We start from the raw sequence: 25270 nt of genomic DNA, 5'->3' as shown, positions 1-25270 counted from the left end.
AATACCAAAATCCCTCTAAGCAATAAAATGAGAAGAAAACAACTGTGGTGAATGTTGGAATGTAGAAATGAGGTTTGTTTATGTAGTGATGTTAAATTTTACAAGTTTCAACCTTTGCCGAGTTATCAACTTAGAAAACAGGTATTAGAATCATCCTGATTTTATTGACCATGAAACCAAGGAGAAAGAGGTCAAGTATTACTCTTTTCTTTTTTTTTAAATTATTTTGAATCATCATGAGATAGTTACAAGCTTCCATGGAGGTCAAGTATTTCACCAAACTCTTAGAGCTGGTGAGTGGCACAGTGAGATCTGAACAAGGGCTCTACTAACCGTCCATGTCAAGGTCCCCACACCTTCTATGACAGGGTCCCAGGTCAGAACCAGGCTGTTTGACTAAAGACAACTAGTCATTCTGTGACTATTTGATACATTTAACAGGTGAAAACAGTTCCTCCCTGTTGTCTAAGAATTAAGCTGAGACATTTAATTATTAATTACCTAAACTGTGAAAATAGAATACACTCCTGCAGGGCTGAACAAATAGGCAAAGACCTTGCTTTGTTAGATGCGCAGTACTATGCACTCAATCACACTATAGCAATGCATTATGGTGCCTCTTAATTTCAAAAATAATGATTGTTCCCATTAGTTTGGAAATATGAACACTAGACTCTCCCTAAGATAAAGTTACCCTTAAAAACTGAAAAAAAAAAACTACCTTAAAGAATGCTTATTAGAGCCGAAGACATAGTACAGACTTACCTACAGCTCTGGTTTGAATCCCGGACACCACATAAGGTCTCCCAAGCTCTGTCAGGACTCACTCCTGACTACAGAGCCCCAGGGGGTCACTCACTCATGAGCAAAGAGCCAGGAATAGCCCCCGCAGGCCACGTTCTTCACCCCACCAAAACCCATGTACGCACTCAAATGAAAGCTATTTAAAATTTCTGATAAATTGGAAGGCTGGGGGGATTCCAGTTTAGGAATAGAGCACCTTTTAAAAGCCATTACATACCTACCATGATTTTCTGAACTGCACACTGAACCACATATCTTTGTGGTTATTGAACTTCTCTACTATAATCTGTCAGCCCTGTCACCCAGGAACAGTTTACTCTTAGGGCCCCAGATTGCTTCGTTTTGTGTCCTTCAGGATCTCTAGACAGTAATAATTAATTGATGTCTGTACAAAATTGGAGGGGGAGGTATTTTGTATCAAAAACTTTCGCTCTACCATTAGGATTCTTCCCCCCCCCCCCAAAAAAAACTACTGTTTGCCAGATTTCAATTCCTCTTAAGCAGATTTAGCTTTTTTCTTAATGATAAAGACCCACCTCTTAAATTAACCGATTTACAGACTCAGTAATAGGAATGAGTATTCTAGAGACTTGCTAAGGCCCTTCTACATTCTAATGATAAAGGGCAGGGCTCTGGGAATACACTCGACCCCTAATCTTGTGTATATTCTTTTCTTTGGGGTTCTCTGGATTAGAAGGTGTGCGCAATGTCAGCAAAGAAGAAGCCTCCGCCTTCATCCTGGCCCCTAACCAAGCAATCAGGGTCCTGGGGAGGGCCCTGTATACACACGAAGGTCCAGAGTCCTGGAGAGTCCCGAGCACACGTGCGTGCCCATGTAGGGTGTGTTTTGCGTGCATGCGGCAAGAGTCTGCCTTAGGGTCCCGCTCTTTCTCCTGATCTCTGCGGAATCGGGCCAATTCCCCAGAACTCAGGTAGCCCCTTTTCCTTCTCTGGTGACCGTCACCGCGGGGCTTCATAAATCTGCTAGCCCCGTCTGAAGAACAGCTAATAAATGACGATGGACAAGAGAATACAGGAACGAGGGGGGGCTGGGGGTCGCGGTGCAAGAGCCGATGCCTGCGAAGCACCCAGACCGTGAAATTCTTGGTTTTCATTGGCAACTCCCCCCGCCCCCCTCCCCTCCCCCCCTCCGCAGGATCCCTTTGGGGAGACAGAGGAAGCCCGACTCTGAAGTCCTCGGAGCTGATTTCTTTCTGGGAGCGCCTGCCAAGCACTGCTAGGGGTGCGCATCCCGCACGGGGTTAAGGGCTGCCAGGCGGGCGCTGGCTGCGAGTCCCCGCGCTGCGGCGCGCACTTTGCGCTCCCGGGGCGTTTGCGCTCGGAAGACGCGCCCGCGCCCCAGGTTCCCAGGCTCGGTGCGGGGTTCCCAGACCTCAGAGCTGCTGCCTCCTAAGGGAGTATCGAGAAGCTCCTTTCTCCAGTGCCTTCCCTTCCCCCACCTTTCCCCCCACCCCTTCCTGGTTGTTCCCCCCCCCACACCCCCCTCCCCATCAGGAGCTTCTCCAGCGCCACGGAGCCCGCGAAGGGGTACAGGTGCCGCCAGTCGAGCCGCTGCCCCCCTCCTGCCCCCGACGCCACCTCCTCCGCTCCGGCCTGGGGGCTTGACCCAGCTGCGGCAGCGGGGACGGTCTTTCTTTCCCTGACGCCGCCGCCGCCGCCGGAGACTCCCAGCGCTCCCGCGCGACCCCGCGCCGGGCCGGGCTGCGCTAGCGGCGGGGAGGGGCGCGGGGGGCTCCGTCCCGGGCCGGCTGGCCGCCGCGTCGTCGTCCTCCTGGTCCTGCTCTGCCTCGTCCACCTCCTCCTCCGCATCCCGCCCCGCCTCCGCCCGCCGCCGCCGCCGCCGCGGCCCAGCCCGGGATCGCGGGCGCGCCTGCCCCTGCCCGCCGCGCCCGCAGCAGCATGCTCTACTTCCAGGTGGTGATCATGGCAGGGACGGTGATGCTGGCGTACTACTTCGAATACACGGACACGTTCACCGTGAACGTGCAGGGCTTCTTCTGCCACGACAGCGCCTACCGCAAGCCCTACCCGGGCCCCGAGGACCGCAGCGCCGTGCCCCCCGTGCTCCTCTACTCGCTGGCCGCCGGCGTGCCCGTGCTCGTGGTAAGCCCGCGCGCCGCTCGCGCCCTCGGGGCTGGGGAGGCCGCTGCCTTCGAAGTTCCTCCAACTTGGAGGAAGCCCCTTCCCCGGAGGACCTTCGTCCCGGGGCTCGGCCAGGGGGAGATGCCGCCGAAGCTCCCCCACCGACCCCCTGCCGAACGGCCACCCCCGCACCGCCCTGCTGCGCTGCCCACCGCAGCGGAGACTTGGGGGAGCTGGGAGGGGAGTGGAGGGGACCGGAGAGGGGTGGGGGTGGCCGCTGCAGAAGGGAGCCCGATGGGGCGAAGGGTGGCTCCCTGCTGGCCTCGCTCCGCCGCCTCCCCTCCAATTGCACCTGAAGCTGAGCAGCGGCGGGGGTGCCCGGGGGTGCCCGGGAGAGAGAGATCATTGCCCGGGTGGGCAAGGCAAGCCCGCTTCCCGCGATTGTTCGTTCTATTTGGCCACCTCCTGCCTTTGCAAATCAAAGTACTCAATGGCTGTCCAGGGAAGAAACACCCTCAATCAGAAAAAAAAAAAATTGAGAATTTTGAAAGGCAAAGATGATAAGGGTCCAGGAGCAGCTTTTCCCGAAAAAACAGCGGCTCTGCCATAATTACAAGATTTCTTTAAAGGCTCTTTCACTCCCTCCTTGGGCAGCATTAAGTCCTTTTCTTTTGGAGGCTCACTGAAATAGCCTTTCTATTTAAGGAGACTCTGTGCGTGTGTGTCTATAGAGACAAGGCGCACACACACGCACACACACACATAAATATATGCAATTATTAGGATAATCACATGATTATCTACACATGGGGAAATGATGCAAGGATATTGGTAGGAAAATTGGTGGTGCTGCATCAGAAAATGTTCCGGTTTCTTGAAAATTATTAATGCATTGGAAATTCCTTCCCTGTGATGCTCCTGTTTCTCATTCATATTCTCCCTCCTCCCTCTCCTCTCCTCTCCTCTCCTCTCCTCTCCTCTCCTCTCCTCTCCTCTCCTCTCCTCTCCTCTCCTCTCCTCTCCTCTCCTCTCCTCTCCTCTCCTCTCCTCTCCTCTCCTCTCCTCTCCTCTCCTCTCCTCTCCTCTCCTCTCCTCTCCTCTCCTCTCCTCTCCTCTCCTCTCCCCTCCCCTCTCCTCCCCTCCCCTCCCCTCTTTCCCATTCCTCTCCCCTCTTCTTCCATCACTTCCTTTCCCTCAGCTCCCCTCCTCTCCCTTACTTTCCTCTACTTTCCTCTTGTCCCTTCCCACCCCTCATCTTCCCTCTTTTCCCTCTCCTCATTCTTTTTACCTCTTTTTCCCCTTTTTTTCTTTCTTCTCCCCCTATCTCTTTCCTCTTCCTTACCTCTAATTTTTCATTAAAAATAGGAAAGGGAAGAGGACGTTTTATTTTCGGTGGTTGAAGATGAAAGTTGTAATAATGAATATTAAAAATGTCAGTTGTATTTAGAAGGCTTAGATTGCCATGTTTCCTATGATTTTAGGGGAAATTATTATTAGGCAATTTATAAAATAATATCAGGTCCCTAGCACACACCATGGAATTCCATGAAACACCCAAGGAACTTGACAACTTCAAAGCAACTTTATCACAGACACTGTGATAGCAGACTTAAAATTCAGCTCCAGCATACTGGTTTGAAAAGCGGTAGACCTTGTATCAGAAAATGTTCTGTTTTGTGCCTTATTTCTGAGTCACTAAGTATGTCAAGACCCCAAATCCAGCTTCAACTGCATGTTCTCTTTTCCTCCATTTCAAAAGTTGAAAGAAGAGGGGGAATGTCTCTCTTAGAATCCTCTTGCTTCCTGCAGATGTTGAGTTTGCAGGCACTTATATTCCGTAAAGATGATATAACTGAAGGATTTTTCAAGCCCCCTTTGCCGACCCCCTCCCCAGCACAAGTACATACTGAACCAATGACTTTGATTATTCTTACTTCGGGACACCTAGGATAGGAAAAAGAATTGGTTAGTTATTATTGAATTCCTGTGGTGTGCTGGGCACTGACTGATGACAGCCACATATATTTCTCAAAGAAGCCCCCCCCCATAATTTATTCTCTCCACTTAACACTTGAGGATCCTGGGCAGCCAGGCACCTGAAAACAGAAAGGGATAGGTATTATGGTTATACACCTGTGGCACTGATGCTGAATGCCTTGCTTTGTCTTGCATTCTTTTTTTTAATGTCCTTCCAAAGAAAACTCTGAAATAAGGTAGGAACTGGGAGATGGTGCAGATGTTTTCAAGTGTAAGCTGAAAGGTCTTCAAAGGGAGACTCCAACTTGATTTCCCTGTTTTGAATTTCAGTTCTTAAGGTTTAAGAGAAAGAATTTTGGAGTCAATGTGGAAAGGAAAAAATCCTGGTTTAGACAACATAACTCTGTTTCCTGATGACCTTCATTTCTCCTCTGTACTTCTTGATAATACATAACGCTCTCCACTGTGAAAAGTTGGAAACAGAAGTGGCAGTTCTGCCTTGCCATTCATGTTGGGAGCTTTGGCTTAGCACACACTGTCATTTTGCATAAAAATAGAATTATTGATAATGCTGTCAGTAGTGTCCATCATTTTTTGAGGAATATGCCTTATCTAATTTATATACCTTATCTGTATAAGATTTATATTTTAATGAAAGCAGGTATTACAATTGTCATCTAACATTTAGGAAACCTGAGACTTAGAAAGACTAAGTAACTTGCCCAAGGACCAGAGCTAGAAATATAACACTAACACTAGCTTTTTAACCCGGCTCTTCCAAACTCTTTAAAAGCCTGTTTACTCATAAGCAATTCCTATACATACATTCCTTATTCTCCCCCTCTATCTCTTAATTTTCTTGGACTGTAGTGATAAATATTCATTATATATGTTTTGAACCATTAAAACTCATCTTCATACCTTATGTGTAAGTACCTATAATTCTTATAACAACCTATAGTTTTGTTTTACACTTCCTAAATTTATCTAAAAATTGAAAGCAGTATATATTTTTAATTCGCCACTTTTGTAGCCCTTGCCTTAGGGCCAAGGGTAGGATTCAGTGTTTCCTTTTACTGTGCCAGAATTGAGCTCTACTTGTGTTTTACCAGGGACTGTTTGTTTATGCTTATTAAGTTTCAACTTCCTAAACCACAAGATTTTTTAATATTAAATTAGATATAATATGTAAATGTCATTTACTCTCAGAGTTTATTTTCTCTAAGACATCATTGTATTATTAACATTATTAAGCTAATGATTTGGGAGATGTTTATTGAATTTCTGTGTTGCAAGGACTGTATCAGGCAAAGAAGAGGTTATAAAGGCAACTTTAGAAGTGAACCATGGTTATTGGGCCTAAAAAATTAGGGCTTCCTTTGGATAATTAGGGCCTAATTAGGTAAACAGGACAAAGGCATAATATAAATTATGGTAATCAAGTTTGCTATGTTTCCATCTCACAAAGATATTTGGTGTTTGAGAAGTAGATGAGATCATTTTTATTTGTGAGTGAGAAGCCTTCATGAAGAAAATTGTGGTATTGGAGATATCATTCGAAGAAGTGGTTGAAACAAATTTTGAGTCAGGATGTCACAGAAGTCGCTGTATGCTACATAGAGAGCAGAAAAATGCAGGCTGTATTCTCCAGCTACAATTAATTTTGCTTGTTTCTGAAAATGGTGAGTGGGGAAATCTGGGGTCAGGGTGGGGTGGCATATGGTGAGGATATATACTAGGGTCTCATTGGTTAGTAGTTGGCATACAAAGCTAAAAGTCTTTCTGAATTAGCTGGGAATTAGGTGAAGACAGAGTATTACGGGTGGTATTTTAGGACATCTGGGTGACAGCAGGTCTCGCCTAGCATTAAAGTATCTATATAAAATTATTTCAAATGCTTTTAACTCTGAGCCTGTTGTGTGCTATAAAAATAACACTGATTTTAATTGTGTTTTCTGAAAACCCCTGCAGTTTGGGCTCACATGCAAAGATACCATGACAAACTCTTTGACAGCAGAGTCTATCCAATTGGATCTGTCTAGCATGTACCAAGCACCATAACTGTTTACCTATATAAATGTAATTAGTGATCTTTGGTTATCATTGATCAGAAGAACTGCTCCCCAGTTTGAAAAGTATAACTACTAACAGATGTTCATTCCTCAGATCTATGAGCCATGCAAAGAGTTTGTTGAAGGAGACCGAACTAGAATGGCTGCTATGCCTGAAGCTCTAACTGTCCTTAGAACAAGTCAGAGAATACCACCAAGCAGGCCAGTCTGAAGATCAGGAAATATATATCTCTGTATGTTTGTATCTCCAGGAGCTTTCTCTAGATTATGAGACTCTAAGGATTATAGTTATCGCTGCTTTCTCAAGTGTATTGCATCACTAAATATGGAGAAGGCAGAGGATGACAGAAGCACATCACACATCCAGAACTCTCTCTCATTGATTCAAGGTGCCTAAAGCTTTTCAAGCCCTTTTTTTCCATTTATTTGGGTACTTGCTCCTATCCCAGTTGAAGAACATGCTGCTGTTAGCGTGATGCAGGACAAAATGTACACTCATAGGTGTACAAAAAATCTGAATTCTTATTCTGGTTACCATTCATATCACTGGTTAGTCATGTGACTTGAACAAAATGTTCTTATTCACAAACTAGAGATAAAAATGCTTATCTCAGAGCTGGAGAGATAGTACAGCTGGTAGGACACTTGCCTTGCATACTCCCCACCTAGGTTCCATCCCAGGCATCCTATTAAATCTCCTGGTCACTGCTGTCAGAAATAATTCCTAAGTGCAGAGCCAGAAGTAATCCCTGAGCATATCTGGGAGTGGCCAAAACAATAAATAAAATAAAATAATATTGCTTACCTCTCAAAAGCCAAAGAAACTCAGAACTGTCATTTCCCAGCTATTTGAACTGGAGTTATTCTCACCAGGCATGATCTTTGACTGAAAAATTGAGATTTTGTATGTACAGATCCCATAGGTTATTTGGAGCAGGACATTGGTTAATTTGTATAACATCAGTACATATCTAATTATATTGTATTAATATACTCTTAACCCTGCCAAAGTTATGATAACTAATCATAATGACTCATTTATAGCATCTAGCAAAATCCTTCTGTGAGTGGATTCCAAGGTTAATCAAATTATTAGAGGTTATGTTGTTCAATTCACTTACAAAAATTTGGGATTCTGAATTTCAAGAAAATTAAAACACATTACAGATTCTCCTCAAGTCAACAATTCTTCTCTTTGATGAGTCTTCCTTGGGATTCCTATAAACCAGACACCTCTTGGGATATTAAATGAGTTACTTCAGTTCATGCTGTTTGTGGTAGTAATTTTTAAGAAAAATCAATTTTTTGTTAATTTGCTTGTTTTTTGGGGGGACCACATCCAGCAATGTGAAGAACTCACTTCTGGTGACCATATATGGTGTAGGGACTGAACCAGGATCTGTAGTCTGCAAGGCAAGTGCCCTACCCGTTATACTGTCTCTCTGACCCTGGTAGTATTTTCTTTAAACAAATTCTATCTTTAAACCTATATTATAAACGAGAAGCATAATGCTTAATGGGATTAAATTACAGACTTATATGTGATTGTTTATTAATATTTTACAGTAACAATTATGAAAGATTTTAACTTTTTACATTTAATTTTGTTTTGTTTGGGTGCCTCACTTGGTGGTACTCAGGGCTTACTTCTGGCTTTGTGCTTAGGGATCACTCCTGGCAAAACTGTGTGATGATATAGGGTATCGGATATCGAACTCCCACGTCCATTAAGTGCAAGACAAGTGCTTCACCTGCTGTACTATCATCTCGCCTGTCCTCTACAGTTAAAATTTTACACTACCTTTATGACAGAAACTTGGACCGGATGATCCATTGGTGTACACAGTGAAAGTGCCTGAGTTGTCAAAGCATGTGCAGTGGCTTCTGCTGTTATCCACCTTTGTCATGACACACAAAAGGCATCTTTAAAGATGTTTTTAGTCTTCCTGATTTGAGCCTAGCAGAGTTGGAGTTTTTTCAAACCTCTTATCTCAATTTTTGTTGATCTGATTTGATTGAATGCTTTTGCGTTCCAGTGTGGTTAATGGTTCAGTGTGGTGTGTAGGAAATTGTTTTGTTTCTTATTAGGCTTGGCTGGGAATGCTGTGAGAAGGTGGGCGTTGGCAGAAGGGATTCAGAGAGATTTCTGTTCTGATCTGTAGTCATGTTTTTCTGATTTTGCTGTATCTCTGTACCACACCCTAATAGAGTTCTGCAGGTGCTTACAGTTATGTGGAGCCAGCCTCTGGGTCAGGGTGCTGTGGCCTCGCAGAGGGGTAGAGCTTGGTGCTCGAGCATTTGCCTGCAGATGCTGTGGACTGCAGAGCGGGGGTTGGGGCTTTGATTTCTCAATCATGTTTCTTAAAATGGGACCTGGCAGGATGCAGTGGACAGACTAAAATCATGTATAAAATATTGCCTTATAGATGCACGTATATGTGTATGCATTTTGCTTGTCCTTGTCAGATTGTTTGAGATTTCCAAGTCCCCCTTCACAAAGTAAAGATGTATTTTTGAAGGGCTAGAAACCGATTTCAAGCCAACCTTAAGACTCGTGGGACCTTGCTTTATTTAGACGCTCTCATTCATATTCATTCATTTATATTCTTCCTTCATCTTCTCCTTCCTTTTTCCCTGCAGTTCTCTTGGTGTCTCTTTCCCCATTTGCTCACTGATCAGTAGCTGGTCACACTGAGGGAAAGGCAGACTCAGGAATCTGAAAGCCTGTTAGCCCTTTTTGCTTCCTTCCTTCCATCTCTCCTCTCTGCCCCTCTTCTATTTCACTTCTCTAATCTAGCTCTCTTCTTCTCCACTTCCCTTCTGCACTTTTCTTTGTCTCCTCTCCCACCTCTCAGTAGCCTTGTGGCTTCTCTGCTAGGGACCTTATGAAAAAGGGGGGAGGGGCTTATTACTTCCAACCTTTTAGGGCTGTGGTGAGAAAAAAATGCATGAGAATAAGGAGATCAGTAGTCACTTTATGCAAGTGAAGAAAACATAGTGTTAGTAGTTCATGGGGTTTTGTGGCCACACAGTCCTCAGTGGTGTGCAGGCAGCTAGGACTCTTGCAGCATAGCTTTGCTAGTCTGATTAGTTACTCTGTGGAATAGGAAAAAAAGTGGAATTTCTGTACTTTTCCAGATTCTCTGCAGACAAAAAAGAGCAAAATTAATTAAAAGGCAGAAATGTGAAATAGTCTTCAAACTAGGAAAGATTCCTATTGGAAAACCCAATGCTAAATTTCAATTTCAGTATATTCTGAGTATTTTCAAGTTGTTATAAAGAATCATCCATTCATTTTGTCATTTGAAAAAAAAGAGTTTTTCAGGGAGCATAGTTAATTACCATCTGTTAAATATGGTTAATTATGCATGTATGATATGAAGTTTTAAATTTGTACTTTGCCAAAAGATATTTTTGCAAAAGTTTTGAATGCTACTATTACTTGGGCTTGTAAAATGACTAAATACATCTTCCTTGTCCTTCAAGAACTCAGACTGTATACAAGAAATTGTATCACCAAATCACAGTTTTCCTGTCTGTAATCTTGAGACAGTGACTGTTAACATGATTAAGCAGCATTAAGTATAAGCAGGTATTAGGTACTCAATTCATAACTATTCCTTTAACAATAATGCCAGTGAGGTCATTGAGAGAGTAGCAAAATGACACCAGGTGCTCTCAATTATTTTGTTAGGCAAATATGTGAACTATTTACTCTGCATAATAATTTCTCACATGGGTAATACATCCAAAGAGCCTGAGTATTCCAGTTGCCAAGTGACACATTGGGGATATGAATCTATTATTTTGAAACCAGCATTCTGTTGGCCACATGCAGTTTCCCACTAATTTGATTCATAGCTAAGCAGTGATATTGATTACATATCAATGGACTCTTCATAGTACTCATATACTTGTTAGTATTTTGGTTCAGTTACAACCAAAAATGAGAAGAGGAATTCAAATTCTAAATTTCTTTTGTTCCTAAGGCCAGTGGGAATAAACAAAAGAACTTGATTTTCTCCACCAACATCCCATTCCTACAGATTGACAGGGCACTGATTTCAGAGTTACCACTTTAACCCATAGTTAGCAGGATTCTTTAACATGCCTTGGAGGATCATAAGGGATATAATTTTGATGGAAGATATTTTAAAATATGTGAAGCAGTTCTATATTCAGTACTATTTAAATTATTTCTGAGGATGCCAGTTTTCACTCAGCAGGCTGGTGGCTTTTTTAGTCTTTTTGTGACAGATGTAACTTGAGAATCACTGTCAGTAAAATCACCATTGAAAACAAAATCCAAAACCAGAATCCTAGTGGGTTCCCTCCGTCCCGTACCAGGTTCAGTTATAAATTGTGAAAATAATATTTGGGGGGCCTGGGAAAAGGTACAGGATTAGGAACTATGTGGATGGTGTACTCCTCAGCAATGTAAATCCCACCTATCTTCCTTTGGGGTAGCCTGGAGTCCTGGAGCACCATGGCAATGACTGACGGCCTCTGAGCTTCACTGCGGTATCCAGCCCACATTCTCGTATTGAACCATTTACCCTGATGAGAATCTCTGTGAGTGATCCTCAAGGAGGCTGCTGGGAGCTTCCTTCCACACAAAACATACAAAAACCAAAAAAAGAGTCTCTGAGTGGACATTTCTCATAGAAAGTAAATGAGTGACTAGAAAACATGTTTGTATGTGTGTTTATATGTGTTCGGTGCATAATATATATTACATATATATTTTTGTTATATATAATCAACATGTAATTTCTCATATGAATTATTTTTCCCAATCTTTGGAGTGTTTTTCTAACTTTTGGAACATTCTACTCTATTCTTTCAATATTAGTAGCAGTTTCTAAAAAAATGCCTTAGACTCCATCAGGTGAAATAGCTGTGATTCTCTGTGATTCCTTCACCTCCTTAAAAAAGTTATGACATTAAATTAATTAACTTTCTATTATACTTTATGTTGTTTTTTATCTTTACTCATCTTTCTATCACTAGACTTGGGCCCTTAAATCACATTAAATTATACAACACATTTTAAGTTGGGGTGTTACAAATTAAGCCATTTTTTTCATACCCAGTTCTTTGATTATTTTTAGCAGATAAGTTATATGGGCACTAAGTGACATTCCTGATAATAGCGTGATTCTAAACAAATTCTCATACTTAAGAACCATTTATTAACTCCAACAAAATATTTCATGTTCTATAAACTCAGAGACCACAAATTTTGGCATAAAATTGGTATCATAAAAGAGTGTGTCATCAATGAAATCTATATTATCAGGCCAATATGCTTCAAGTAGAAAACTTCCACAAATGTCTGGACTCTAATTATAGTGTCTATAATTTAAATTATAGAATTATATTTTATAATTCAAAATGAACTGATATTTCCACTTAGAACAAAACAGATTACAGGTCTCATTAGAGTTTTATATCTTCATCCTGTTCATCAAGGATGGAAAATATTTTCAAAACATTTTAGTCATAAGCATACTTGAAAAATCTCTAATTTCACCAGTAAGTTCATTATTATTATTTATCATGCTAATTAAGAAGGCACTATATCAATAAAAATTCATTTTTATTCACAATCTAATTAAATTGGGCATTAATTAACATGCAGATAGCAGAAAGAGTTGTTTTGACCTCTTGCAAGTGGAATCTTTTGGATAAAATGTCACTGATTGGTGACTACCTTGGACTTCCACTTTCTCTCCCTTCCTCATTTCTTTTTTCCTGAACAGATGTTTGTTGAGTAACCTCCATGTCTACCAAATCTTGAAATCAACATTTAATTACCTGACTTACTCCAAATAAGAAAACCAGGATTAGTCTTGTCTGTCTCCAAATCTTTAAAAATTATATCAGGAAATAAAAGGCCATAGAATCATAGGAAAGATAAGCAACAGTGTCATCCTAAGGTACCTGCAGATTACCAAAATAACTTGTGGTAATTCTCTCTAAGGAAGCAGGATTTGTGTTGATATTACCAGGACCCCTGTGCTCAGAAATTGTAGACTCTTTTTTTTAGTGCAGTGATCTCCTCTTTTTTGAAAGAGAGCTTTCAGTATACCCAGCAGAAACTGTACTTTCTATTGAGATTTTTATCAAGATTTTAGAATTAGCTTTTTCTCACACTGGGGTACACAGAAGCACTTTTCACACTGAGAAGCGTCTTGTATTTCCAGAGCTCTCATCAAAGCAGAATGCCATGTTCTCACAAATACCAAGATTGAGCAGTTTTGGCTAGATAGGGCACCTGGGGCCTCATGTTATAATTAAAAATGAACTGATATTTCCACTTAAAAACAAATGATCGATAGGTTTTGACAATTACCTTTCCTTCACATGTGCATTTTCAATGTTGGGTTTGCTCAGTTCTTAAATGAATGAAGTGACTTAGTCAAAACTATGTGACAACCCTTCTGGTCCTTCTCAAAGAGACCTTTGTTTCCTCTTCTCGCTGGCTCCTAATCACATGATTACTTGGGGGTCCTCTTTTTATTTCTCCTGGGACTAAGTCTTGAATACAGATATAGGAATCCAGTAGATACTTTATTCAGGCCACATCATCAAGCTCTTCCTGTAATTCAACTTTTGGAAAAGATTTATTAGTCAAATATGAAAGAAAATTTGCTATTTTTGGTAGCTGAACTTGTAATTATTAAAGAGGGATTAAGGTCATTTAGTTTAGAGTTTGAGAGATAGGACAGTGGGTAAGGCACTTGTCTTGCAAGCCTGGGTTTACTCCTAAATGATCCCCTAAGCATCTCTAAAAGTGAACCCTGAGCACAGAGATAGGATTAAGCTCTGGATATGGCCCCTCAAAAAAAAATCATTTAGCTTAGCTATCAAGCTGGAGAGATAGCACAGCGTAGGGCATTTGCCTTGCACGCGGCCAGCTCGGCCTAGCCGGATTCAATTCCTCCACCCATCTCCGAGAGCCCGGCAAGATACTGAAAATATCTAGCCCGCACGGCAAGCATATTCAGTATGCCAAACAAAGTAACAAGTCTCACAATGGAGACGTTACTGGGCCAGCTTGAGCAAATCGATGAACAACGGGAGGACAGTACTACTGTACTACAGTTTAGCTATGTTAGTTTTTAAATGAGTGACCAGATTAAATGACAATCCCAAATCCTTCAGTTAAGGAGAAATTGTGGAAATAGTAAATTTTGAGACTTCAAGGTATTGTTATACTTTTTGGTCTTAATTTAATCTTCACAGCAACTTTTGAGAGAGATAGTGCTATTATCTCAGTTAACAGAAGATTTGCTCGAGCGGGTGCCAGTAACGTCTCCATTTGTCCCTGTTGCGTGCTAGTGTAGCCCAATGGCATCTGTTCGCTCCGGGAACATGAAGAGCCTCAAACCGATCGTTCATGATCTTGACGAAGAAGTCTGACCATCTGGAAGGTGGGCGGCCACGCGGTCTTTTGACATCCCGTGGAATCCAGTCGGTAACAGCTCTAGTCCAGCGGTCCTCTTTAAATCTCATTACGTGACCAGCCCATCTGATTTTCGACACCTTGGCAAATGAGACAGCGTCCCTGATTCTTGATTGTCGACGGATGTCAGAACTCCGGATTCGTTCTCTCATTTGAGTGAAACTTGATATTCCAAGCATAGCTCTTCTATTCTTCTTTGGGAGACCTGAATAGCGTTCTCATCCTGTTTGCGTAGGGCCCAGGTCTCTGAGGCATATGTTAATGCAGGAAGAACAGTGGAATCAAAGAGATTTGCCCGGAGCCGGAGGTTCTTCGTCCTCTTAGCTATTTCTTCGATGTTCTTGAAGGCGTTCCAAGCCTCTCTCTTCCTCCTGCGCAGCTCGGGTGCCAGGTCATTTGTCATGTTGACCTCTCGACCTAGGTACACATAGCTGTTGCATTCGGAGATGGTCGTTCTGTTGAGAGCGAATGGGGCATCAGGAACGAGGCTGTTTCTCATAAACATTGTCTTCGTAAGATTCAGCTGTAGCCCTACCTTTCCACACTCACGGTCAAAGTCGGCCAGCATTTGTGCCGCTTGGCTGATGTTTGGTGTTATTAAAACAATGTCATCAGCACAGCGGAGGTGGTGTAGTTGCCGACCATCTATCTTCACTCCCATTCCTTCCCATTCCAGTCATCGCATGATGTTCTCGAGGGTGGCACTGAAGAGTTTCGGTGAAATGGTATCACCCTGCCGCACCCCTCTCTTGACATCAACGATCACTTCTTTGTAGAAGTGATTAAGTGAACAGAAGAAGATAAGGAGACACAAAATATTAAGTGTCTGATCCAGCACCCCACAGCCAAAAAGTGATGCATCCCAGCATCCTGGATGCTTACAATATATCGATGGCCCTCATCCCAGTATCACTTTTTTTTTGCCATCTCCTGGAGAGCTTAAGAACACCTGCAAGAAATTTCTCTATGTAACAGTATTATGTGGTGAGAGAGATAGAGAGCATGTAATTATACTGACAGCATTTTTTTCTTATGACTTTATACTATTGACTGTAAAAAGACTTTACTGAATATTGTATGCAAAATTTGCACTTGGTCTGCAATTATGAAGAGGTAGTAGAAGAAAAAGATAGACTATTTTGTTCTCCCAAATAATTTTGTTCTCTAGTGCTTTATGTTCCTAACATCAGATTTTTTCATATTAAAAAAGGAAAATTACATCTGGAAATAGCTCCTGGAAATAATAATCGCTATTCATATTTGATCCACAGATTCTAAATGCCTTTAGTGTGATTTAACTTAATAAAACATGATTTTAACTCTCTATATAATGAACTTGTAGAATATCTCTGGTACCCAAGGCATTATTATACTGAAAGGCTAGTAAGAGTCAAGGAAGAACTGTTTAGTGGTAATTACTGTTTATAAGAAATGCATATAAATTTACATTTTATATGTCATTTATATTTTGGATTTTTTAAAAAGACGGTGGGGGAAGGCTGGAGCAAGAATGAAGCAGATAGAGGGTTTGCTTTGCATATGCATGATTGATTCCCGGCACCTATTTAGTCCCCCAGTTTCTCCAAGTAAGCCTCGAGCACAACCAGATGTGGCGCCAAATTTGAAGAGGAGGGTGACTCAGAGATACTCTTAAAACAAGAATTTCTTTTTTTTTTTTATTAGTGAAACACCATGAGGTACAGTTGTTGACCTTACAAGTTTTTGTACTTGGGTTTCAGTTATACAATGATTGACTATCCATCCCCCCACCAGTGCCCATTCTCCACCACCAATCATCCCAGTAACCCTCCCACCACTCCCATCCCCCCAAATCATCCCGCTTCTGTGGCAGGGCATTCCCTTTTGTTTTCCCTCTCCTTTTGGTTGCTGAGGTTTGCAAAAGAGGCATTGAGTGGCAAACATGTTCAGCCTATAGTCTACTTTCAGCATGCATCTCCCATCCTGGGAGGATCCTCCCAACACCTTTTACTTGGTGTTCCCTTCCCTGTCTGAGCTGCCCTTTCCCCTAGAATGTGTGGCTGGCCTTCAAACCATGGAGTAAACCTCCTGTAACTTATCTTGACTATTGTTGGGTGTTAGTCTCCTATTTTGTTACTATATATTCCCCAGATGAATGCAATCTTTCTATGTTGATCCCTCTTTTTCTGACTCATTTCACTTAGCATGATACTTTCCATGTAGTACCACTTGTATGTAAATTTCATGACTTCGTCTTTCCTAACAGCTGCACAGTACTCCATTGTATAGATATACCAAAGTTTCTTTAACCAGTCATCTGTTCTCGGGCACTCAGGTTTTTTCCAGATTCTAGCTATTGTGAACAGTGCAGCAATGAACATGGAAGTGCAAATGTCATTTTGGCTATACTTTTTTGCTTCTACAGAATATATTCCCAGGAGTGGTATTGCTGGATCAAATGGGAGCTCAATTTCTAATTTTTTTGAGAATTGTCCATACTGTTTTCCAAAAGGGCTGGACGAGTTGGCATTCCCACCAGCAGTGAAGGAGAGCCCCTTTCTCGACACCTCTGCATCAACACCGGTTGCCCCTGTTCTTTTGGATGTGGGCAAGTCTCTGTGGTGTGAGGTGATATCTCATTGTTGTTTTGATCTTTTGATCTGTATCTCCCTGATGATTAGTGATGTAGACCAAGTTCTCACGTATCTTTTAGCCATTCGGATTTCTTCTTTGAGAAAGCTTCTGTTCATTTTATTACCCCACTTTTTGATGGGGTTGGATGTTTTCTTTTTGTATATCCTTTGTATATCCTTGATATCTACCCCTTATCAGATGGGTATTGGGTGAATATCCTTTCCCATTCTATATATTGTCTTTGTATTCTGGTCACTATATATTTTGTTGTGCAGAAGCTTCTTAATTTAAGATAGTCTCATTTGTTTATCTCTGTTTCCACTTGGAAGTCAAAGATGAAATCAAAAGATACCTGGAAACAAATGAGAATGAAGACACAAGCTACCAGAACCTATGGAAAGCAGCTAAAGCTGTGCTTAGAGGAAAATTTATAGCGTTGTAAGCATTCCTATGGAAAGAAGAAAGGGCCTACATGGATAACCTAAGATCTTAGAAAAAAGACCAACAAAAGGAACCCAAAATTGGCTGAAGGAAAGAAATAATAAAACTTAGAGCAGAAATTAATGACTTGGAAACCCCCCCAAAAATCCAAAGGGTCAATGAAGCCAAGAGCTGGTTTTCTGAGAAAATAAATAAGACTGATAAACCACTAGCAAGACTCACAAAGAAAGAGAAAGAGAGAGAGAGAACACTAATAAACTGAATCAGAAATTTAAAAAAGGGGACATCACAACAGAAACCACTGAAATTCAAAAGATCGTCAGAGACTACTTTGAGAGTCTGTATGCCATGAAACAAGAGAACCTAGAAGAAATGTATAAATTCCTGGATTCCTATAGTCTCCCAAGATTGAACCAAGAAGACTTGGGATACCTGAATAGACCCATTCATACCAAGGAAATTGAAGCGGTAATCAAAAGTCTTCCCAAAAACAAAAGCCCAGGCCCAGACGGGTTCACTAATGAATTCTTCCAAACGTTCAAAGAAGACCTTTGCCAGTTCTCCTCAAACTTTTCCAGGAAATTGAAAAAACAGGAACTCTCCCAAAACAAGAATTTCTTGTTCCAAGCTTGTGGTGTCCTTTCCTGAAAAAACAGCAGTAATTTGTTCCTGCATTTTATGGCACTTTCTTAGCTCTTGATCTTCATCTATTTTTAAATACATCCCCTTGGCACCTCCAGTTCCACCTCTTTCATAACTATGACTTTGATGCTTCTAGTCAAGTGATATGTTTTTCCTCTAAACTGTTCAAATAACCTTTCACCTTATATACTTTATAAAAGAGTATCTCACAGAAGAGAAGAGTAAGTGCAGTTATGGACTAAACACTGAAGAAGTCAGACGAAATAAAAGGGATGTTACCAATAATGTTCTATTTTGTGGAAAAAGTGAATGTTCAGTTATTAAGAAATTTGTATACATACATTTCATGAACTCACGGCTGCTTCTCCCAGAAGTGAACATAAAATGAAGCCCCCATAATCATGCCACCGTACTCCGCACCAGGCTGTTTTCACTCCAGGTACCGGGGGTGGGGGGGGGTGGTGAGAGCCATCCTGCCCCAAGGGACCCAGCCCCAGCGGCCAATCTCCACTACCCAACCAACACCATGCTCCAGCCGCTTTCCACATGCTTTAGCTGAGCCTCACATATGAATGAACATATTCCTGGGCTGGAGCGATAGCACAGCGGGTAGGACGTTCGCCTTACAAGCGGCCAACATGGCTGACCCGAGTTCGATTCCTCCGCCCCTCTCGGAGAGCCCGGCAAGCTACCGAGAGTATTCGATATGCCAGACACAGTAACAACAAAGTCTCCAATGGAGACGTTACTGGGCCCGCTCGAGCAAATCGACGATCAACGGGAGGGCCTTTACCTTTACCTTATTCCTGGACATATCATAAGATACTCCCTACCCATTTTCCGTAATTACCACACCATATTTGATGTGATTCAGACAGTAGGCAACAAATCGTAGAGGAAAATATATATATGTATAATATATATATATATATATATATATATATTTATCCAAGCTTGCCTTGAAGAGCCTGGCAAGCTATCAAGTATATCCTGCCTGCACAGCAGCCTGACAAGCTACCCATGGCGTATTCAGTATGTCAAAAACAGTAACAATAATGGGTCTTATTACCCTGACCCTGAAAGAGCCTCCAATATAGCAGCGTTGGGAAAGACGAGTAAGGAGAGGCTGCTAAAATCTCAGGGCTGGGAGGAATAGAGACGTTACTAGCACCCACTCCAGTAAATTGATGAACAACTGGATGACAGTGATACAGTGATACTTTTTATGATGATCTAAATTGAAGTAAATAATTAAATGGAGTAATGGCTTGCTGACCTGACAAGCAAGTGTGTTACATTTTCCTTTTTGCTCTGCTTTTCATTATCTTTGATAGCTCAAGAAAGTTAAGAAACTTTAAAGTCTACTTCTAAATTTTCTGCTCACTGACCTTTTTTTCAATTCTTCTGAAGCCATCTTAAACTATCTAAATGATTTCCCAACAAGTGAAGTCCTTTTTTTTTTCCAGTTCTCTGACTCTTTCTGGAGCTGAGAGGCTTCATTGTGGATTTGAGACTAGCACACTGTACTGGCCTCTCATCTGACTTCAACTGGGACTCCATGCCCCATAGCTTTTGCACTGAAGGATGTAGTTCAAGTGTCTTTTCACTTTGGGGAAAGAAAGCTGAAACTTTTCATACACTTTTTTTCCTTAAAGCATGAAGTAAGAAATTATGTAAAGTCATCTTGTGGCCACTCATCTCATCTATAAAAGCAGTGGATTAAACATTTTTTTTCAAGTAGACAAAAACACTGTATTGTGATAACACGCTACTCTCTTCCTACAACCCCAACAAATTACTATGATTTTGTGATGTTTTTCTCTCCAACTGAGGCTGATCTGTGCTGTCAGTCTTTAAGATAGATTTCCAAACCACAGTATCTAATTGTATTTGCCCTCTTGGAATCATTTGATTATTAAAAAGGGGTAAAATTGTGTGCAACAAATACTGCACTTGTATTACATGGTTATGATTAAATACAGGTACTTTGGCTGTCAAAGGTTATACATTTCTATAGGTCAGAAAATGTGCCTTACATCTTTTTCTTTTGTTAGCATACTGTGCCTAACATAAGGCATTTCAAAGAGTAGGTATGTATTTTGAGAGAATAGTGAGTAAAGCTAAAATTAGTTTGAGTGCTATTACCTAAATATTTTAACAAATACATTATTTTATTATAAAACATGCAGGTATTCTATACACTCCTAAATATTAGACTATAAATTTCAAATTATGTTTCCAAAACCCAACTCTTAATTTTATTATTATTAATCTTGGAGCCACACCTACTTGTGCTCAGGGTTCACTACTTCTGGCTCTATGCTCAGGGATCACTACTGGCGGGGCTTGGAGAACCATAGGTGGTGCTGGGGATGGAATTCTGGTTGACTTCATGTAAAATTAATGCCTTGCCTACTTTGGTATATCTGTCTGGCCCCCAAACCCAAGCTCTTTAAAGCATTTTAAATGTAATTTTCCAGTTTTCCCTGATACTAAGATATTCCCTGTGAGGACTCATTTCATTTTTAAATTTAATCAATTTTATATAAAACACAGTTCAAAATGAACCTTATTTACTGCAAATAGATATTAGTTCAAGCACTTATCATTTTGTCATAAAAGTCTTTAACAGGGTGAGAGAAACTGTACAAAGATTAAGAAGCTTGTGTTACATGTGTCTGGTCTGAATCCTGGCACTCAAGGTTCTTTCCAAGTGTGGCCCCTGTACTTAGGGCTAGGGTCACCAGTGTGACACCCCGAAATAAGTTAAAATAAATTTAAATAACTTTAAATCATTAACATCACCAAATGGGGAGTGGAGCACCACTGACACTGCTCATGGACTTCTGGCTCTGTGTTTAAGAGTCACTCCTGGAAGTGACTGGGGACCCTATATAGTGGGAAATTAAATTGGGGTCTGCCACATACAAGTCCAGGGCCTTAACCTCTGTGTTGTCTCTTTGACATGACATGACATCTCACATTTTGTCTCTGTTAACACTATATCATGTGTCCATGGATATTTAATTTTATATATAGAAAATACTTTTATAACTTTAGATTGTCTGTTTATGTGGCATTTGCTCCTTTTTTTTCCCATCAAGTGTGATTTTTTTGTATCTCGGTAGTCTATTTTTTTAATTATTTCCCCCAAAACAGATCAGTAAATTTTTTTTAAAGGAGAGCAGTTTTCCTTCTATTTTGTGAATCAAAGTGCCAATACATTTTCCATCTGAATTTGTATATGTGGTAAGTAGTTGGTAAACGAAGACACGTTTTTTGTGCAATGTTGTTTTTCTGTGCCATTCAGATAACTGGCATTGTTTCTAAAGAGATGAGTCATGATTCTATTGCTACTCGATACACTTACATTACTAATTGCAGATTAAGATTTGAAATATTTGACTCAATACATGAAACTGTTTTTGAGTAAAGTTTCTTTCTTCAAAGAATGATAGAAATTTGATACTATAAGATAATGATATTGATGAATAAAGAAAGATTCAGTGATGATGAGTCGGCAGACAAATTGCTTAGAATTTAAATTTCACAGGAACAGGGCAAATGAAATTAGGAATTTATCATTTTCATGGATACTTAGTCACATTATACAATTTCAAAGAAATTCAGAATTTCCCCCATCAGATTCCCAAATGTCAGGAAGTACAAATTAGCTTCTCACCTTCTCAAAGGAGAGCAAACAAATAGACTACTAGCAATCTCATTAAAGCAATGTGATTTGGTATTCAGTCATTCATTCCTTCATTTAGTCATTAAAAAAACATCTAATGAGTCCTTCATGGACAAATCTCTGTGTGTAAGATGTTCTGCATATTTAAAGAAGGAAAATAGAATTCTGGTTCTTTAGGACATCAACTTGAGCGGGCCCAGTAACGTCTCCATTGGAGACTTTGTTGTTACTGTGTTTGGCATATTGAATACGTCACAGGGAGCTTGCCAGGCTCTGCTGTGCGGGCGAGATACTCTCAGTAGCTTGCCGGGCTCTCCAAGAGGGGTGGAGGACATCAAAGTTTATGCTAATGCAGAATTAAAAAACACACTCAACCCTAAAGAGGTGTGTGTAAAGGGCAGTGATTTAAGCAAAGGATGGAAGAGAAAAGGGAAGGCAGGGAAAGAGGATTCTTAAATTGGTGTAGGAACTAGCTAGTTAAAAAAGTGATAGAAGCATTTACTGAGCAAAGAACACACACACAGTAATTTAGACCAGAGAAAATGACCTGAGTTGAAGGATCTCTAGTGGAATGGAAAGGTATATAGCCTAGAAGCAATTAGGTTCAGAACATAAGATTGTTCAGTAGAAAACATATTACAATAATACCCAAGACTGAAATCAAAGCTCTTTTACCAACTTCAAGAGGAAAACTTGTGAAACGTAATGTAACATCTTAGCCTCAATTTCTGGACCTGGAAAATAGGTTGTCTAAATTTATCTATTGTTCAAAAATAAAGTATTCCCAGTGAATTATTTCAATTTAGTAAAATAAAGGAAAAACATTCAAATGTTGCAATGGTTTTAAGATATGTAGGATAACATTCATCACATAGGTCTAGGTTGTTACAGACTGTGTGTGTCTACTTTAAAATAAAAACACTACAGTGAACAATAAACTTTCCATTAGAAGGTACCAATCAAGTCAAGTTACACACACACATTACTCACACAACACACACATACACAAACACAGTTTTATAATATTTTTACATTATTTTTTCATATGGTCATTGCTAAGTCATCAATATTTTTACAATTATGAAAGTTTACATTGGTATGCACAATTCAAATTTAACGTGGCAAAGATAGAATTAAGTCATCTTGCTTGCATTCTCTGAATTGTCTAGCAGTTTACTTACCTTTGTAGGAAATGTCTTCTGTGTCATTCAAAATGTGAAATTAAGGTAATTTATATATGCACATTTATATGTGCATATATATGTTGCTCTAGATATTTGAGCACTATATTGACGGTTTTCTAAAAAGCAAAGATTGAAATTTATGTGAAATTGAATAGTACTATTTTAGGTAGGTCAAAGTCACATTTTCCAGTTTGTGGTATTAAGATTAAATGTGCTTGGTTTACTTACAAGATGCGCTATCCTTCTAAATTTAGTCATCTAATTAAGATTTCCATTCATAGGAAATGACTTTAAAGAGCACATAAGACAGGCTTTTACACAAACAAGCCTTGATTGGATTAATTGGATTTGCATAAATTTTATGATCTGAATCTGCTCCTGTCTTGGCTTCATTCACATAGAAGGAGAACTTAAAGGAATTCAAATGAAGAAACATATTAAAGGTAGCAAAGAAAGCATATGAAAGCATCAGGTTAATGGCGTGGTGATCACAAATCACCAGGAGCTAAAGCACTCAAAGCAAAGGCAATTTATATACCTACTGGCCAAGCCTGCAAAAGCAGGGAGTAGCAAAAAAGAGATGGCAACTTCAGACAGACCATTTATTTGATGTTTTTGTAGGTTTTGTTGTTGTTTTCCAAAAAAGAAACAGAAGTAGAGCAGCTCTGACACCTGATGTGGGCAGAATTACAGAAACTGCGATTGTTAGTTCATTTTGGAACCAGAAGGTCAAGTCACAGATGTCAGCACGGACTGTGGGCAGGTAGGCTTCTGGCAAACTGTTCTAATAGGTCACTTGTGACCTATTATCAGTGCAGAGCCAGGGTCATTCATAGCTGATACCAGCAGCAGGAGCCAGACATGGATAAGTAGGGCAGTGCAGGGCAGAATGGAAGTGTGCTTGAGGGGAAGTCACACAGGTTGGTCAGAATCACAAAGTCCAGAGAAGTCGAAGAACAAAACAGGACAGTGAAATGAGGTTCCAGACACAGTGTGGGACGCTGGGACTTGAGAGTTCATACTGGGACCACCAGCAGCTCAAAGAAGGAAACCTTTCTAACATGGAGCAAACAGGGACTCAGACACTGATTCTGACCAATCTAAATAAGCCACAGATGGGAAGTAATAGAATTAAGACAGCTCCGATGGGGAACTGAACTCCTGACCTTACAGTTGAGAGTGCAGAAGCTTCTGCATAACATTTATTCTGACATCCATGCATCGTGTCCACAGCAGCAACAGCACAACCCTCATGTGTGTGATGAGCACTATCACTCATAGGACAGCTCACAGTATAATCATTTGACAGTATCTTCAGAGATGAGCAATACACATGTGTGTGCGTGTGCGCATGTGCACACACACACACACACACACACACTGACACACACAGACACACACACAGAGAATACTCGCTCCTGAACTTTAAGCCAAACTAGCAAACTTAGAACCTGCCCGCGTTGATATAGATCTGTTTGGAAAGCTTTTACAGTGGGTAAACCTTTGTTTTAAGAATTGCTTACAGGGTCTGAAGAGGTAGTACAAAGGGTAGGGCATTTGCTTGGCATGCACCTGACCCAGGTTGGACCTTGGTACTCCATATTATCTTTGAGCACATCCAAGAGTGAATCTTGAGCTCATAGCCAGGAATGAACCTGAGTATCACTGGATGTGGTCCAAAAACCCAATAATAATAATAATGAAAACTGTTTGCAACTGATGTTAAGACAAATGAGAAGAGTTCTTCTCACCTCAAGAAGCTTACGGTCTTCTCAATGATCCTGACATAGGCAGAAATAACCATAACCTCATTGTTTCTAAAGCACACCTCAGTACCTGTCGATGCTAGGACTTCAGAGAAACTCTGTCACTGTGGATCTGTTAATAGATCCAATCTGTAAGTGAAGTGATTTGGAAGTCCATCAAGAAAATAATCTGTTTGCACCATAAAGCAGGTTTCTCTGTAGATATGGCATTTTAGCTACTCAATAAAAGGATGATTTTATGATGGATGGGAGTGTTTGGATGTGGTGGGAAGGAAAGGAAAACTGTGTATATTGAAATAGATTTAGAAACAGACATGCCTGAGTCTAGATCCTAGATATAATGCTAATTGGTATGTATTTTTATTCTCAGTTTTTCTATAACAAGTGCTCATTACACAAAAGCTGTCCTTATAACATGATACTTTGGGAAAGGCAACTAATTTTTGCAATTTTAGGATTTTGTATTATCAAGCTCCTTTTGCAAAGGAAGAAAGTGAAATTCAAAAAAA

At 40.7% G+C, this 25270-nt stretch overlaps 1 protein-coding gene across 4 annotated transcripts in view; it reads left to right on the top strand.

Moving 5' to 3' along the window:
• Positions 1-2716: 2716 nt before the first annotated feature.
• PLPPR5 (phospholipid phosphatase related 5) overlaps positions 2717-25270 on the top strand; it is a 176878-nt gene continuing 154324 nt past the window's right edge. For all 4 annotated transcript variants that reach the window (XM_056139069.1, XM_056139068.1, XM_056139067.1 and 1 more), the window contains exon 1: positions 2717-2928. In XM_056139069.1, coding sequence (XP_055995044.1) covers positions 2725-2928 — 204 coding nt within the window. In that variant the 5' untranslated portion in view covers positions 2717-2724. The remainder of the gene's footprint in view (positions 2929-25270) is intronic.

This window comes from Sorex fumeus, unplaced genomic scaffold, assembly GCF_029834395.1.
Source record: "Sorex fumeus unplaced genomic scaffold, SorFum_2.1 ptg000131l, whole genome shotgun sequence".
Taxonomy (NCBI): Eukaryota; Metazoa; Chordata; class Mammalia; order Eulipotyphla; family Soricidae; genus Sorex; species Sorex fumeus.
Note: the sequence above shows the minus strand (reverse complement) of the source record. Positions and strands in the feature narration are given on the sequence as shown.